This window comes from Rhinolophus sinicus, chromosome 14 (assembly GCF_057876585.1).
Source record: "Rhinolophus sinicus isolate RSI-liver-muscle chromosome 14, RSI-T2T, whole genome shotgun sequence".
In the NCBI taxonomy this organism is placed as follows: domain Eukaryota; kingdom Metazoa; phylum Chordata; class Mammalia; order Chiroptera; family Rhinolophidae; genus Rhinolophus; species Rhinolophus sinicus.
In genome coordinates, this window is record NC_142514.1 from 178,792,236 (window position 1) to 178,811,010 (window position 18,775).

The 18,775-nt window shown below is 39.5% G+C and overlaps 1 protein-coding gene across 2 annotated transcripts; it reads right to left on the minus strand.

Annotated features, from left to right (window-relative positions):
- Positions 1–723: 723 nt before the first annotated feature.
- LOC109459497 (membrane-spanning 4-domains subfamily A member 6A-like) lies at positions 724–18,775 on the minus strand. Of its 2 annotated transcripts, XM_074336437.2 has the most exons (7): positions 18,618–18,775; positions 17,088–17,238; positions 15,558–15,692; positions 13,471–13,527; positions 4,034–4,249; positions 1,776–1,877; positions 724–965 (listed from the first exon to the last, which is right to left on the minus strand). In XM_074336437.2, exons 2-7 carry the CDS (start codon positions 17,229–17,231, stop codon positions 870–872), a joined length of 750 nt encoding a protein of 249 aa, XP_074192538.1. In that variant the 5' UTR covers positions 17,232–17,238; positions 18,618–18,775; the 3' UTR covers positions 724–869. The 2 variants fall into 2 exon arrangements, with proteins under 2 accessions (XP_074192538.1, XP_074192539.1); XM_074336438.2 differs by lacking the exon at positions 1,776–1,877 and having other exon boundaries at positions 18,618–18,757.

Genomic DNA, 18,775 nt, shown 5'->3' on the forward strand with positions numbered 1-18,775 from the left:
TTCGCAAACTTAATTGTCCGATCTCGTATAATGAGTATGTACTCTTTTTTTATTTGGCTTCTTTTACTCAGCAAACTTATTTTGATGGTCATCCATATTGTTGTGTGTACAGAGTAATATTCCATTGTGTGCGTGTACCACAACTTCATCAAGTTGCCTATTAATGGGCATTTGTACTGGGGGGTTGGAGGATTGGAAGGGATGGGGGGAGTTTGTAGGACTGAGCCCTTAACCTGTGGGATTTGGTGCTACCTCCAGGTAGATAGTGTCAGAATCCAGTTAATTTCTGGGTGGTGGGGAAAAAAACAAAAGCAAAAACAAAACCACACACACATCATAGTAATTAAATAGAGATTTCAGTTGGAAGCTAATTACTTACATAGGTTCTGAGACTTAATTATAGAGGGCTTGTTTGCATGCACTAATGAGTAAAATACATATGATGAAACACTAGTGTCTACTATAAAAGAGTCTGAACACCACAATAAATCAGTTAACTGCTATTGGCAATAAAGGGGTACAAGAAAAAGTTGTCTGCTTTACTTCCCCATTATTTACTGAATCACCATTCTGCCTAGTTTTCTGGGAAATGTCTATTTGACCGATTTAATCAATGGTAACTTACAGTTCTGGGCTTTTGCTAAAGTCAATGTCTGGCAAATGGAGAGACGTCTCAGCCCCCACCCCATTGAACATATATATTCAATGGCAAGGAAACAAATATTGGTGTTTTTCATTTTTTTATTTTTTATGTTTATTACATAAAACTACATTTCAGGGAACTCCAACTTTGCTTTCTTCGGTTGGATTTCTTTGGTTGATTTTCATACATTATCATGAAGACCAAATTTCTGATGAATATTTTCCCCCTAAGAAGTCAATAGTTCTTCATATCCAGAGTCGAAAGTTGCCTTTGTGATCATGCCAGGTTTATTCTTATGACTCAGAGTCAGAAAACGCACACTCTAGAAGAAACAAAATATGTTAGTTTTTCAGGTTTCACTAGGATTCAGCTTAATGCATATATTTATCTTGATGCCGTCTCCTTCAAACTTTATACATAGAACTCTCAGGTATTCCAGGATTGGTAAACCATGTTATTAAGTTCTTTAAATAACTGCTATTCATCAGCTTACTATTCATTCTACTTTCTATAATAAAATTTTGGATAGATCAAAAGTTTTTAATTCAGTTAAATAAAGCCATGGATCCTTGGTGGTGGTAGGGTGGTATCCCATGGATTTGAGCCAATAATTTTTAAAAATATCTTTTAGGGAGGAAAAAATTAAAATGACAGAAAGGGATAATCAGAGCAGTAAATAGGACATTTACTGAATCCAGCCATAGGACCAAATGCCCTTTACCAAGTCAAGACTGTTAAAGAGACTATTGGCTGTGGCAAAAAGTGTTCCTGCCCAGAAGAGAGGCAAATGACATGTTCTAGTGACATGAGCACAGGCACAAACTCATAGCACAATGCTTGACAAATCATTTAACATCCCAGGTTTCTGCATTTACAAAACAGGAAGATCAAACCGGTTGATTTCTTAGATTCAACTATCTTCCCATGCAGTGAATCCTTAGCTGGTCAGCGACTGAATTGCAATCTGCTTTTGTTATCTAACAGTCATCCCTCACCATCAAACCACCTCCCATGTGTATCTCATGACCAGCAACTGATTGAGCCTTCTGCCACTCTTGCTGACATAGCTCAATACTACCCAGAAACAGAAATACAGCAGGCATGACTCAGGGAGGCCGGCAATCACACTCACATCAGGGAAGTCAGAGTGAGCCTGTTTCCACCAAATCCCAGCCACAAGCACAGCTAAGCACAGCTCCAGCACTGTACAAATCATCGTCATGGACAGCATTCCCTAAAATACAGGAAATACGAGATTGGTGGTGCTTAAGTCACAGAAGCTTTCTTGCCTTGTTGGGAGGTGACTGTAGCCACAAAGGTTGCCTCAATCACCAAAGAATGATTGAGGACACCATCAGGAAGAGAACACTGCTCCTTCCAAGCCTAATAATTGGCTCAATTTAATCCCTTTGCTCATTTATTTCCTTGAGAGGAGCAGGAAAGCTGGGCAGTAACTCAGTCAACTCATGCACTTTATAAACTTGTTTTTTACCTCTCTGAGACACAGCTAAATCTGACTATGCTGTTCACTCAGTGAAAAAGAAGACTGGTGAAATAACACCCAAGACTGAAAAGGCAAGCTCCCAATCTAGCTGCATCTCTACCGCTTAATACTGTGTTTCCCCAAAAGTAAGACCTACCAGGACCATTAGCTCTAATGCGTCTTTTGGAACAAAAATTAATATAAGACCCATTCTTATTTTACTATAAATACTATAAGACTGGGTCTTATATTAATTTTTGTTCCAAAAGACAAAATAATATAATATAATATAATAATACTGGGCCTTATATTGATTTTTGCTCCAAAAGACACATTAGAACTGATTGTCTGGCTAGGTCTTATTTTCAGGGAAACACAGCAGCTGTGTCAGTGAGCCTGAACAAGTCTCTACTTCTCTAGCTTCCATTTCCTCATTTATCAAATGTGCATAATGATAATTCCTTCTCAGAGATTTGTGAAAATCAGTGAGGTTTTGACTATACAAGCCGTTTGTAAAATTCAATATTAACACCCTCTTTTATCTATTTGAACCCTTTGGGATGGGTTTCCTTAGCCTTTCTTGAATGAAGTAAAAGTTAGAATAATCAAGATAGTAAACTGCCATATTTGCTAACAACTCAAAACAACTCAACAAAGGTACTGTACCAAGAAGGTAAGTGCTACCATTTTTGTCCTGAGGCATCATTCACGCAGAACTGACCACTTGATAGAACAGAAGAGAAAACATGATTGCAGAAAACTCTAGTTTATTTATACACAATTAAAGAGGAAATATAACTTGTCTATATTACCTAGAAATTTTCCTAACAAGCAAGCTCAATATAATCTCTTTTATTTACAATGTAAAATTATACCATAATTAATTCATGCTTTACAACACAAATCCCTCCCAAACTTCTCTGCAAATTTTCCAAGGTGGAGTTGGCTTTGCCAGATGTTGGTTTCTATCAATTACTATCAACCTCATTTGCATGTACTTTTTAAATTATATCATTAACGTGGGGCCAACTTAACCAGCTCTGCTTTTATCTGGTCATCCTCCACTCTGTCCTTGTCTTAACTCACTTTTATGATTGCAGGACAATAAATATTCTGCATCCTCTTTATTTTTATGTCACCTGTTTTTTTCTTTAATGTGCTGCTGACCTATATATATGTCCCTTAATGTTCCAACTTAAGACACATTGTTTCTGTTAGCCACACTTCATTGCTTTTCTTCTTCCAATAATGACAATCATTATTAGTTAACATCCTCCATCTTCCTATATTTTTAATTTAATAAATCCCGCCTCTGTATGTGGTAAGAAAAACAATAATGATGTCGCCTTTAGACCTGATCAATACCACTCATCAGTGTAACCAGTGGGAGGAGGAGAAGCCCTCACCTTCAAGTCCCGTATTTCCTATTCTCCATTTCTCAGCGCTGGGCCTGATGTCTGCTCAGAGCAAGTTAATACTCTACCCACCACACAAACATACCATATTTCCTTGTTGGCATTTCCTGATCACTTGGGTCTTTCTGTTATTTTGCCTTTTTAAATTCACTACTCCATGAACCAAGATTTTCAGTTTGACGAACTCATATTTTATGCCTCTAACAATAGAATCAGTTTGAGTAGTAAGAAACTCTAGCAACAATAAGTTTTAGTTTTTCATCATCAGTCTTATTTAACATTTACTCTTTAATTCTACTCTATTAGTGGGTAATCCCATAGCCTACCCCTTTTGTCTCAGTTATGTAGTTCCCTCTACTTTACACAGACTTGGCCTTCCCCCAGATACCCAAATCAGAAAGAATTAGAGAAATTTTCGAAAGAAGGGGTAACAAGAAGTCAAGTCTTTAAGAAACCTCATAAGATTGGAACATCCCATCTAAAAATACTTACAGCCAGAAGACTGATGATAATGGGGCAGGACCTGTAAGAGTCATCTGTGATAGAATCATAGTAGTAAAAACTATGGTGTTCCGATGATACATTCTCGTGGTTCAAGTAACACATCTGTAAGGCAGGACTCAAAGTGGCCATGTTGACAGAGAGAAGAAGGAAACCCACTAGAGCAGCTAGAATGCTCAGAATGTTTGCAGCCAGGCTGCTCTGAACCTGAAAGAGAAATGCTGAGTAAGTCTCACTCCTAACAAGCAACAAATGTCTCTTAACCCTCTTTGTCAATGCATTGCAAAAATGTGTACTCTCTGTGTCCCTTAAGAAGGTCTAAAATTGATAGACCTAAACCTGTATGTCTCCCCAGTGCCTAGCAACATTTCTGAATCTAGAAGGGAAAGCTTGGCTAAGTGAATGAATCAACAAAATGTTCTCCCTAGGCATGACTTCAGTAGGGTGGCAGAGACTATTGCTCTCCTAAATTCTTCTTCTTTTTTTTTTTTTTAAGATTTTTTTGGAGAAGGGGAACAGGACTTCATTGGGGAACAGTGTGTACTTTCAGGCCTTTTTTCCAAGTCAAGTTGTTGTCCTTTCAGTCTTAGTTGTGGAGGGCGCAGCTCAGCTCCAGGTCCAGTTGCTGTTTTTTCTAGCTACAGGGGGCACTGCCCACCATCCCCTGCAGGAGTCGAGGAATTGAACTGGCAACCCCGCGGTTCAGAGCCCGTGCTCCAACCAACCGAGCCATCTGCGAGGCAGCTCAGCTCAAGGTGCCGTGTTCAACCCCAGCCGCAGGGAGTCGAGCCCACCATCCCTTGTGGGACTCGAGGAGCCCAACCGGCAACCTTGTGGTTGAGAGCCCACTGGCCCATGTGGGAATCGAACTGGCAGCCTTCAAAGTCAGAAGCATGGAGCTCCAACCACCCGAGCCACCCGGCCGACCCTCCTACATTCTTTACTCTGGAGGACAGCAAGGCTCTATGAGGCTATGCCTGCAAAATCCCCAAGAGAGTGTGGCCAAAGGCAGATGTGGTTTCTTGCTCCTCCAGCTCACTCAGAAACCCCTTGTGGAAGCATCAGTCACACAGAGAAGGTAGGTGAAGCAACTCACTCTTCCTTGCACACAACCTCTCTTAAATACACACACACACACACACACACACACACACACACACACAGATGAGTACGGGGACATAGTTCTCAGTCTCAGGTGGGCCCTGTGTCTTGACAGCTCTGGTTGGCCATGTCCAGGGCCACATATAGATGGCTGTAGACAGAGTTATAGACTCAGAGGGTGGTATATGTGAGTGACAACGTGAGGGAGAAGGAAGAGGTCTGGCCTGGATGTCAGAAAACCACGGTCACAGTACTAGCTTTGCCTTTGATGATCTCAGGTTTCTTGGGTACTCAGTTCCTCCATTTCCCACTCTGGGTCTCATTTCTTCACTTATGAAGTGAGGAGAATGAATAAACTAATCTCATAAATGGCTTTCCTTCTACCCCAACTCACAGAAGGGGGAATTAAGACCTTCTGTAGTTATAGACATGTGTGGTCCAGGGCACACCCAATAGCTATAAATTAGAACACTACCTAACCCTATTTAGACCCCTTTTCTTTTAGGGTCTCAGCAGTTGGAACTTTGGGGCACAGTAGAAGATAGACAGGGCATTTTACTCTTTCAAACCTTAACTCCCCAAGATAATGACTAAAGTACATGCTTCTGGGCCTCCTGATAGCCAGCAACAGTCATGATGCCTGGAGTATATATTTCCTAGAATAATGTAGATTTGTTCTGGGAAAACACACTTCTTCAACCTCAAAAAAGGACTGCTATGATGTTTCATGACAGTAGAGTTCACTACAGCATAGATGATGCTGCTGAGTCAGAGCCCACGTAAGACCTCATCTTTGAGCTTCCTGCCATGTTCACTGTGCTTTATTCTTCTCTAGAGTAAGAAGCCCATATGATCCCCTGAAAACCTATAAACATTATTCTTGTATTATACTACTTAATATGGTGGTCACTGGTCACATGGGCTTCTTAGATTTAAAGTAAACTAAACTAAAATTTAAAATTCACTTCCTCAATAGGACTAGCTACATTTCAATTTATCCATAGCCACACATGACTACTATATTGGGAAGCATGGATATTGCATTTCTATCATCATAGAAAGTTCTATTGGACTGCACTAATATAGTAGTGTGGGGGTCTAGGTGAAGGTTCCAAATAATCATCTTTAAATTTTGATAAAAGAAAGAGAGATATTCTCTAATTTCTCTAGTTTCTTGATGCCTAAAGGAGATTTTTGTAGCCAAAACTTCCAAATTGAGTTTCTGTGCTACTGCGTTATATGGCAATCTCACAGTGACCCTCCCAACACCAAATAACTTGAGGGATTTAGGACTGAGTAAAGATGTAGTGAAGTTTTACTGATTAGAAATCTCCTGAGATGATGTCATGAAAACGGCGGCATGAGGTGAGCCTCATGAAATTGTCTCTGGAATTTACAACAAATTGAATAACTGTAACTCCACAAAGGACTCCCTGCACAGCAGACATGCAAGACTAAGAAGCGCACTACTGAAATCATCTAAAGGTGGGCAAATTGTGCGAGTGGGGGAGGAGGGAAGGGAGAATGGCAGAGACAGAGCCGCGCAGGCGAAGGACTCAGCTATAGCTTGGTGCTCTGAGCTTGCTACATTCCAGAACTACCGCAGCTGTGGGAGAGGGAAGAACTCAGGCTTCTAGGGCTCTGCTTATGGCTCACAGGGCTGAGGGGACAGCATATAACACGGCTGAATCCAACGCTCATGGCAGAGACCTCGGAGCAAAGACTGAGGGAAGAAGGCTGAAAATGGTGCTTTAAGCCCTCACTACCACAGAGAATGGAAGCCTTAGGCTCTGAAATAGCCACCCCCTCCCTACCTTCCTAGAGCTTGCCCCACCCCCACCTACCCAGTGCTAGAAGTGGAACAGTAGCTGTGTCAGATAAAAAGAACAGAATATTTGCAGTTCTGAGAAGTGTGGTCCCCAGATACAGACTCGCAGCCCAACTAGTTCTGGCAAAGGAGAGGGAGATGTGGAAGCAGGACTGGCTGTGGTGGTGGTTGCTGCCATTGCTCTGGGCCACCTCTCACAACCCGTCCCACCCCTGTCCTCGCCTATCTGGGTGGATCCCTGCAGGAATAAACAGAGCTGCTGAAACACACAGGCTCTGAATATGGTGCAGGAAGAGCTTTGGAATGTCAGAAGCTCTCCACATCCCCCTATGGAGGAGACACCCTTTGATCCAGGCGAACTGCTCACAGAGGAGAAGCCCACCTTCCAGGGAACCCCACCCCCATTACATGAGAAACTGAAACAGTGCAGAGAAAATATAACACTGCAGTGTGAGAGAGAATAAAAGGCTGCAGTCAGAGAGAAAGTAAAACATTTCTACCAACACCTACTGGAAAACAAAAGAAAGACTTCTTTCTATCAACCTGTTGCAGAACCCACCCCTGTAGATGTCTAGGAACAGAAATAATAAATCATTAATTGCCATGAATAACCAAGGTAACAAGACAGCTCAGGAAGAAAATGAAAACTCTTCAGAAAATGAACTTAACGACATGGAAATGTGTGAGTTAAACCACAGAGAATTGAATATTACAGTTCTTAAAGATCTCAACAAGATGCAAGAAAATAGACAGGCAGTTTAATGAACTCAGAAACACAATCAAAGAACAAAATGAACATTTACCAAAGAGATTGAAATTTTTAAAAAGAAATAGAATTTCTGGAGATTAAGAACTCAATAAAAGAAATAAATATTGAAATAGCCAGCTTAGGTAGTAGAGTTGACCAGATGGAGGCAAGAATCAGTGACATCAAAGATAGAAATCTGGAAATGACACGATGGAAGAAGAAAGAGACTTGAGACTTAAAAGAAATGAAATAACTCTTCAAGAACTTTCTGACTCCATCAGAAAGAGCAATATAAGAATAATGGGCATATGAGAAGGAGAAGAAAGAGAGAAGGGAACAGAGAGTATATTCAAACAAATAGTCAATGAGAATTTCCCAAACTTTGGAAAGAACTGGATCCTCGGATCCAAGAAGCAAATACAACACCTAATTACCTCAACCCCAACAGGCCTTTTCCAAGGCACATTGTATTGAAGTTGTCAAAAATTAACAACGAAGAAAGAATCCTCAAGGCAGCCAGGGAAAAGAAGATGGTAACCTACAAAGGAAAGCCCATTAGATTATCATCAGATTTTTCAGCAGAAACTCTACAAGCCCAAAGGCAGTGGAATCAAATATTCAAACTATTGAGAGAAATTGTGAGCCAAGAATAATATACCCAGCAAAGATATCCTTTAGATATGAAGGAGGAATAAAGACCTTTCCAGACATACAGAAGCTGAGGGAATTTTCCAACACATGATCTGCACTACAAGAAATACTGAAGGAGGCTATTTGACCAGCATAAATAGTGACAATTTGTGACAACCAAAACATAAAGGGGGTGGGGGAAGTAAAGGCCTGAACCGGAATATGGAAATGGAGAAAGTAAGCATGCTGAAGAAAATGGAATACGCTTAATATGAAACTTTCTTTTACATAAGCTTAATGGTAACTGCTCAAAAAAATCCAGAACTGAAATACATAACGTGATAAAAAAAGAATCAGAGGGAAAAATCATAGAATACCACCACTCAGAAATAATAGACAAAAACAAAAAGGCAAAGAAACAGTGGAGACAGTCTTACCAGAAAACCAAGCATAGAATGATAGGAAATCCTCACATATCAATAATCACCTTAAATGTAAATGGACTGAACTCACCAATAAAAAGGCACAGAGTAGCAGATTGGATCAAAAAACTAAACCCAACCACATGCTGCCTCCAAGAGACACATCTTAGCTACAAGGACAAACATAGATTCAAAGCAAAAGGGTGGACAATGCAAGCAATTGGTAAACAGAGAAAATCGGGTGTAGCCATACTGATATCAGATGAAACAGACTTCAGGATAAAAAAGGTAACAAGAGGCAAAGATGGGCATTTCATAATGATAAAAGAGACTATACAACAAGAAGACATAACAGTCATCAATATTTATGCCCCCAGTAAGGGAGCACCGAAATATACCAAGAAATAACTAACAGAACTAAAGGGAGAAATTGACCAAAACACAATTATATAGGGGACCTAAATACATCATTGACCGCTATGGATAGATCATCCAAACAGAACATAAATAAAGAAATAGCAGCCCTAAATGATGCATTAGATGAAATGGACATAATTGACATTTATAGAGCACCTCATCCTAGAACACCAGACTATACATTTTTTTCTAGTGTACATGGAACATTCTCATGGATAGACCATATATTGGGACATAAAACTAGCCTCAGCAAATTTAAGAAGATTGAAATCATACCAAGCATATTCTCTGATCACAAGGCTTTGAAATTGGATATCAACTGCAAAAAGAAAGCAGGAAAAAACACAAATATGTGGAGATTAAACAACATACTTTTAAAGAACGAGCAGGTCACAGAAGAAATAAGAGGAGAGATCAAAAGATACATAGAAACAAACGTAAATGAAAATACATTCTGCCAAAATTTTTGGGATGCAGAGAAAGCAGTTTTAAGCGGGAAATTTATATCATTACAGGCCTATCTCAAGAAACAATAAAAATCCAAGATAAGTAACTTCACATTACACCTTAAAGAACAAGAAAAAGAATAACAAATGAAACCCAAGATCAGCAGAAGAAAGGAAATAATAAAAATCAGAGCAGAACTCAATGAAACAGAGAATAAAAAGACAATAGAAAAATTAATGTGACAAAGATCTGGTTCATTGAAAAGATTAATAAAATTGACAAACCCTTGGCCAGACTCATTCAGATAAAAAGAGAAAAGACATTAATAAACAAAATCAGAAATTAAAGAAGAGACGTTATCACCGAAATACAAAGGATCATCCAAGAATACTATGAAGGAGTATATGCCACCAAATTCAATAACCTAGAAGAAATGGACAAGTTCTTAGAAACATATAGCCTTCCTAGGCTGAAACACGAAGAATTGGAAAACCTAAATAGACTGATCACCAGTAAGAAAATCGAATCAGTCATCCAAAACCTTCCCAAAAGCAGAAGTCTGGGACCAGATGACTTCACTAGTGAATTCTACCAAACCTTCAAAGAATATCTAATAACTGTGCTACTCAAACTCTTCCAAAAAGTTGTAAAGAGACAATACTCTCTAACTCATTTTATGAGGCCAACATTACCCTGATAACAAAACCTGGTAAGGATAACACACAAAAAAGAGAACTACACACCAATATCTCTGATGAATACAGATGCAAAAATCCTAAACAAAATTCTAGGAAATTGAATGCAACAATGCATTAAAAAGATTATTCATCATGACCAAGTGTGGTTCATCCCAGGGCCATAAGAATGGTTCACACATATGCAAATCCATCAATGTGATACATCACATAAACAAAATACAGGACAAAAATTATATGATTATATCAATTGATGCAGAAAAAAGCTTTTGAGAATACAACATCCATTTATGATTAAAACACTTAATAAAATAGGTATAGAAGGAAAATACTTTAACATAATAAGGCCATATATGACAAACCTTCAGCTAATATCATAATTAATGGTGAAAAACTGAAGCCCTTTGCTCTACATTCAGGATCATGTAGGGCTGTGCCCTATCACCTCTGCTTTTCAACTTAGTGTTGGAAGTCCTTGCCAGAGCAGTCAGGCAAGAGAAAGAAATAAAAAGCATCCAAATTGGGAATGAAGAAGTTAAATTGTCACTTTTTGCAGATGACATGCTGCTATATATAGAAAACCCTAAAGACTCCACCAAAAAACAATAAACGAATACAGTAAAGTTGCCAACTACAAAATCAACATACAAAAGTCCATTGCATTCCTACATACTAACAATGAAATCTCAGAAAAAGAAATAAAAAACAATTCCTTTTGTAATTGTAATTGCAACAAAAAGAATAAAATACCTAGGAATAAACTTAACCAAGGATGTAGAAGACCTATATGCTGAAAACTATAAGACATTTTTGAAAGAAATTGAAGACACAAAGAAATGGAAAGGCATTCCATGCTCATGGATTGGAAGAATCAACATAGTTAAAATGGCCGTATTACCCAAAGCTGTTTACAGATTTAATGCAATCCCCATCAAAATCCCAATAGCATTTTTTAAAGAAATAGAACAAAAAAATCATCAGATTTATGTGGAACCACAAAAGACCCCGAATAGTCAAAGCAATAATAAGAAAAAAGAACAATGCTGGAGGTATCACACTCCCTGACTTTAGCTTGTACTACAGGGCAACAATAATCAAAACAGCATGGTATTGGCAGAAAAACAGATACACAGACCAATGGAATAGAACTGAGAATCCAGAAATAAACCCACATAAATATGGACAGATCATTTTTGACAAAGAAGTAAAAAACATACAATGGAGCAAAGACAGCCTCTTTAATAAATAGTACTGGGAGAATTGGAAAACCACGTGCAAAAGAATGAAACTGGACTGCTATCTGGCACCGTGTACCAAAATTAATTCAAAATGGACCAAACCTAAACATAAGACTTGAAACAATAAACTGCATAGAAGAAAACATAGGTACTAAACTTATGGACCTTGGGTTCAAAGAGCGTTTTATGAATTTAACTCCGAAGGCAAGGGAAGTAAAAGCTAAAATAAATGAATGGGACGATATCAAACTTAAAAGCTTCTGCATAGCAAAAGAAACAATCAACAAAATAAAGAGGCAACCAACTGAATGGGAGAAGATTTTTGCAAACAGTGCGTCCGATAAGGGGCTAATATCCAAAATATACAAGGAACTCATACAACTCAACAACACAAAAACAAACAACCCAATTGAAAAATGGGCAGAGGACCTGAAGAGACGTTTCTCCAAAGAGGACATACAAATGGCCAATTGACATATGAAAAAATGCTCAACATCACTAATCATCAGAGAAATGCAAACAAAAACCACAATGAGGTATCACCTCACCCCAGTTAGAATGTCTATCATCAACAAGACAAATAGTAACAAGTGTTGGAGAGGCTGTGGAGAAAAAGGAACCCCCATACACTGTTGATGGGAATGCAGACTGGTGCAGCTGCTATGGGAGGCAGTGTGGAGGGTCCTCAAAAAGTTAAGAATAGAATTACCTTATGACCCAGGAATTCCTCTCCTGTGTATCTACCCCCCAAATATGAAAACATTTATCCATAAAGACATGTGTGCTCCAATGTTAATTGCAGCTTTATTTATGGTGGCCAAGACATGAAAACAACCAAAATGTCCTTCGATAGATGAATGCATAAAGAAGTTGTGGTATATATACACAATGGAACACTGTGCGCCACTAAGAAAAGATGAAATAGGACCATTTGTGACAACATGGATGGATCTTGAGAGTATAATGCTAAGCGAAATAAGTCAGACAGAAAAAGTAGAGAACCATATGATTTCACTGATATGTAGTATATAAAACTGAAAACAACAAAAGAACAAGACAAACAAATGAAGAAACAAAAACTCATACACATAGACAATAGTGTAGGGGTTACCAGAGAGTAAGGGGGAGGGGGCTCTAGAAGAGGGTAAACACGGTATAATATATGGTGATGGAAAGAGAACTGACTCTGGGGGGTGACAACACAATGTGAGATATAAATAATGTATTACAGAATTGTACACCTGGAATGTATGTAACTTTATTAATAATTGTCTCCCCAATAAACTTTAATTAAAAAAAAAGAAATCTCCTATAATCCAGTTTTCCTCTCCCTGTCACTTCCATTTCTGGTTTTCCCTAGAAAGAGTTAAAAGCAGATAAAGTTATTTTCTTAGCCTATGCAAATGACTAATGATAACTTTCAGGACTCAAGAGTTCATATTTAAGTCCAATAAAGGTATTACCTTTCAGAACAGATAGATTAAAAAAATGAGAAATAATTCCTCACATGAACATTTTGACTAGGTTTTCTCAAGGGTTTTGACAGATGGGCTTAAGTAGTGAATCCACAACAAATAGCTGTCTTTAAAACACTGTCAGCTTCTTTGTTATTGAAGATTTAAATCTGAAGGCCAGTTACCACAAAAGGGCATTATTAGGAGGCAGACTTTCTGTAAGAAACTCCCAGGCACTGGTCTATGGTATAGTACGATACCCTGAATGAGGATTGTGATCTAGGGTACAGTGGTTTCAGGAATGTGTGCTGGACAGGGCCTATAGATGATCCAAGCTCCACTCCCAACTCAATCAAACATCCGTCCTGACTCTGCAAAGTAGAGAGATTGACCATGAAGAGTTCATTTTGATCCATTAAGTTGTGGGTTATGTAGTTCTCATACTCACCAAAGACTTAGTTGACTTTTTCTCCGTGATGATTGACAGAGATCCAGAAATGACAAACTACCCAGAAAGGAGAGAAAATGATCAAGTAAGTGTCTATGTACAGATGTAACAACAACATTATTATCGTGGTGTTTATGGAAAACTCCCATGGGAAAAGCCCTGGGGAACGAATAACTGAAGATACAAAGATCCCCTTAAATACACACATATGTCCCTTTTGCCCATAGAGTATTCAGAAAAGCATGAGAAAAGGCAGACATGAGTAGGAATCTATCCTGATAAACAAAATGAGGGCCTTAAAAGCCAGGAAAGGAGGTTTTTCTTTAAATGAGAGAAGAAAGTTTTGAAGTTAGACATTATCTAGAGAAAAACAGAAAGCAATGGTATGGAAAAAGAAAAAAATGGGGGAAGCTAACAGATATGGGAAGACAGGCATGTACATTTGAAGTTGGTGGTTCCCCAGGCTAAGGTAGAATGGAGGCTGAGAACAGAGGAAGGATGAGATTGGCAGAAAACTTTAAAGACTGTGTTCAGAAAATCAAAGATATTAATTTCTCTCTCTGGAGCATTACTAATCTAATAGATTTAGGATAGCTAAGGAACAGAAAATCCCTTGACAATGCAGAAATGGGACCAAACAGTAAGACAAAAAAAGTTGTAGTTCCAGTAGTCCCAGAATTAAGTAACTTAGGTCTGCCTAAATAAATCCCGGGTCTTAAAAATTGGATAAGGTGCCTCTCCAAATGTGGGCTGTGCTTAGTGGCTTGCTTACAAAGAGTAGAGAATGGAAAGAGGAGGGAGGAAATTAACTTTCTGGGGGGAGAAACCTGGGAGACACTATCTCAGCCACATGATCAAGATTAACTTCATTAGTGACAAATCATGTTGATAGCCATCTCCTCTTGATAGGAACCGGAACATGAGAAAAATATCAAATGAACAAAAGTTTAGGAACATTCTACAAAAATCCTGGTCAGTGATGCTCAAATCCATCAACATCATCAGGGATGAGGAAAGCCTGAGAAAGTCTAGAGGAACTCTAAGGAGGCAGAATCACTGAATGTAATGTAATATATTTGATGGACTCTTGGAACACAAAAAAGACCTTGGGGAAAACTTGTGCAATCGAACTTTAATTATTAAAAAGAGCAAAGTGAATTAGGTCAAGAAAAGGTAGACCTGTGGATGCATCACACAAAAAAACAAGTGTAGGGAAGGCAAATGATAGCTACTGAGTGGTGGGAGGCTGATAGAAAAATGATGAAAGAGAACCTTAATTGTGAGAAAGGTCTTGCCCACATCAATCTAGAAGAAAGTTGTTTTCTGAGAAAACAACCACTAACATCCCCTTGATACTATAGACTTGAAGCTGTTTCAGAGGAATTTCCAGGTTATCACTGAAGTATAGACATCTGCCCAGGATGCCCTGGGTGCCACTTAATGCAGCAAAAAGCATTTCAAAGTGCTTCTTTCTCCATGAGTCCCACGAATGTGTGGTTTGCCCTGTAAGTGTGTGGTGTCTTTCACCAGTGTTCATTTTACTGTGTAGAAACCTCCTTCCCAACTTTATCCTACTTCACTGTGTCTTGTCTAAACCTGGAGAGAAGCCATTAGCTTCATTATAGCTCCAGATGATGAAGAGAAAAATAAGGTGATCGTCAAAAGAAATGGTTACTTGAGCCAGCTAAGAAGTAGATTTAAAATCAGGTGACTTCTGCCCTCCCACACCACTCAGTTCTTCCTTGGGCTACACATGGAAGAGAAGAAGTTCTTCCATTGACCCCTCACTCCTGGCAGACAGAAATGTAGCAAGGCGAAGCGCCTAGGCCAGGGGTGTCCGAACTGCGGCCCGCAATCCATTGTTAATTGGCCTGCAGCAAATTCCAAAAATATATTTAGTTTACTTAAGTAAACCAGGTGAGGCAATATGTACTTCACCTCGAGTGAGTGGCCCGGCTGTTTGTGTATTTTACCGCATATGGCCCTTGGTGAAAAACGTTGAAAAAGTTTGGACACCCCTGGCCTAGGCTATTGGCATCTTCCTCCCACCTTCCCCCCATCTTGCCCTCCTATAGATCTCAACTCACACACAAGGCTCCTAGGAATGGGTAAGCAGCTTGCAACAGGGTGGAAAACACTTGGGTGAATGGTGGACGGAATGAAGCAGATTTCAAAATTATTCCCAAACTCAACACCATCACCCCACACAGGATCTGGATGGTCTGTTGGGAGAAGAAGGGAGATGGAGGATTAAAATCAGCATTTATGAAGACAGGTCCTCTTCATCTCTCTCACCGTGCTCGTGCATTGTCCCCTTCTGTGGGATCCCAGCAAGGATACAGACACTGTAAAAGCTCTGGAGTGAAAACTCGGAAAAGGTGTTTGGGAGGAGACACTGTTGTGCCATAGAAAACCATTGTCTCGGGGCATCGGGTGGGTGTTCAGCAAGTCTTCCACCATTTCTCCTCTCTCACCGTGTCTGGTCATGGTCCGTGTCCCAGCTTATGCCAAGTGCTCGACTCTCTTTTCCCCGGCTCTCTGATTTCATTGCTATTAACTCTCCTTTCTACGTCGTATGGGAACAGGGGACATCTGGAAGTCCTCACACCCTCTTGAGCACGGGCAGTGTGGAAGCCCCTCCTTACCTCCTCCAGACCCCACATAGAACCTGACCACCTGGCCGGCTCTGTAACCTCCTCAGCCTGTGGCCCTATAGTCAAGGATCCTGAAGCTCTATCTTAAGAGGTCAAGGTGTCCTCCTTGACACCCACCCCGCATATCTACAGGTCTATTAACATTCACCAAGCAGTTTTCGAAACCTTCTGCTTTATGTGGCTCATGGTAACCTTCATTATTGTATATTTGGCACAAAACCATCTATCCCATCAGGTTCTGAAACCTGATCAAACAGGGTGCCTCACCTCAGATCATATAAGTGTAGAGATAATTTAGGGAGCAAAGCTCTGTATTTCCCTCCCAATCCTAGATATATCATTTCCTCTGCTCTTCCCTCTACTCCATAGAGTTTTGTTTTGTTTTTTAATAAATCATGCCTGAGAGGGGAGAAACAATCAGAAAGTAAATATCATCTCTGTTCTCAAATGAGAAGGAGAAAAGAGATGAAGGAAGTTTATTTTTCCTGTAATTTGCAGCAAGGGAAAAATTTCCTTCACAACATCAGTCAGATTTTCAAGTGTTCAATTGAACACATAGAAACAAATATATACAAAATATATAATTATTTACTACCATAGTTTTGTAAAAAATGTGTAGATGTATAGCTTTTTATATGCCAATTATACCTCAGTAAAGTGTTTTGTTGTTGTTTTTAAAGAAAATGTAGAGAACTACTCTATTGCAAAAATACAGAAACAACAAAAACTCAATTGCTTATATTTGGATTAGAGGAAAAAACATTTTTATTACCATCTTATGTGGAAAAGTTCTGTGGAAATTTCAAATGGCTTCCATTAGTCTTAGATCAATCTGGACCCCTCTGGCAAAACTTAAAAGTCTCCACACTCACTCAAAATGGACCTCCAGTCCCGAGACATAGATAGTTTCTTCCCTTTGTCCCTCACCCCTTCCCACTCCAATATATTCTGAATTGGGCTTACCCCCAAAACTTTAACTTCTGCCTTTAATTTCTTCAGGATATCCTGCCCCTGGTTGGTGGACTTGGGTTTCTCTGTCTGGGGCAAGTTGATTCTATTTGACGTGAGAACTACAACGGTTTCATTGGTCATTGGTTGTGATAACATGATGGTTCTGGAAGAGAAAATAAATTTAGAGCTCCTAGATCTGGATTCCCACAACTTTATATCAGTATTTGCTCATTAGTCCAGAGTTGACCTGTCCTTTAGGGAAGGAAACTGGTAGTATGGAGCTATAAAAACCAAGAAACATTGTTTTCATGAATACTTTTTCATAATACAGAAGGTGCCAAAAAAAAAGTATACACATTTTAAGAAAGGCAAAAACTGGATTTGTAATACTCAATATGTACTGATAACAAAAGATGAATACAAGTCATGTGTATACATTTTTTTGGTGCTGCATTTTTTGGCACAGTGCATCCATCATAGATAATCCACATATCACAGGGAGGCAGCAGCATGAATCTTGACAGATCTCAATGTTCAGAGGCAAATGGTCACGCAAAACTTGCAATATGTAGAAATCTCTGTTTCCCTTAGATCCACCAACGGCTGAATTGCCATATATTCGGTGAATTTCCCCTCAAACTTTCCTACCAGTCATGAGCCAACATGAAAAGTATTCTATTCATCAACCTTTTCCTCTTCAGGTTCTGTACAACTCATACTATCTATGGTCTATCTATGGTCACATACTATTCTTTGGTCTAATAATAATAGTTCTATTATTAGCATTAATCCAATATTTTTATCATATTTTACTAGACATTATCCTGTAGTGCCTTCAATCTTTACAAAACCCTGTAAGTTAGTTAGTTAGTTAGCTAGTTAGTTAGTTAGTAGAACCATGCAATATTTAGGGAAACTCAGAATCAAAAGTTTATTATGAATGGACATAATACACACTTTGCATAAATGTACAACATAGAGTGAATGCTGAAGGAATATTTGCAGTTGTTACTCAGGGACGTTTGCACAACTGGGAAGCTGTAGAGCTAGGGGTAGACCCCAGCCACCTGGAACCTTTGCACAATCCACTAGATCATGCTCCCTCTTCCTCCTGTGTCAGAGTTTATTTTGCCTAGAGAAGCAGCACATGCGGTGTAAGAGAACAAGACTTGGACCGTCACTTGCCAGCCTTAAGGACCAAGTTGCCTGTGGTATTAGTGGCCGGGCTCAGCTCGGGGCTCTTTTCACTGCACTGTTCTCGGCCCGTGGACTGCTCCATCTCCATATGGATTTGAATATCTGAAGAGGCAAGATCTGGGCTGCCATTAATCACATGGCTGAGGTAAGGGACTCACCGAGATCACGCAGTTAGAAAACATCAGAAACAGTTACAACCAGATACTCCGTCCCTGTGCTCATTCTATTTTGAAGACACTCTAGTGTGTCTTAACTTGTCTTGAGCAACTTCAAATCAAATGTTCCCTCTGACTGAGTGACAGCAGGGGAGTGGGGAGTTGCAAAGTGTCTGTCAGCATTGCCTACCTGTGCCTGCAGACCTGCTCGTCTGTTCCAGCTGAGCTCTCAGAAATTCCCAGGAGGTTTTAACGCTGGGTTCTCATACGGTCCTTTCAGAATGTCCTACTTGTTTTCATCTTCTGAAAGTCATCAACTCTTTCTTAGTCTAGTATTTACAGCCACAC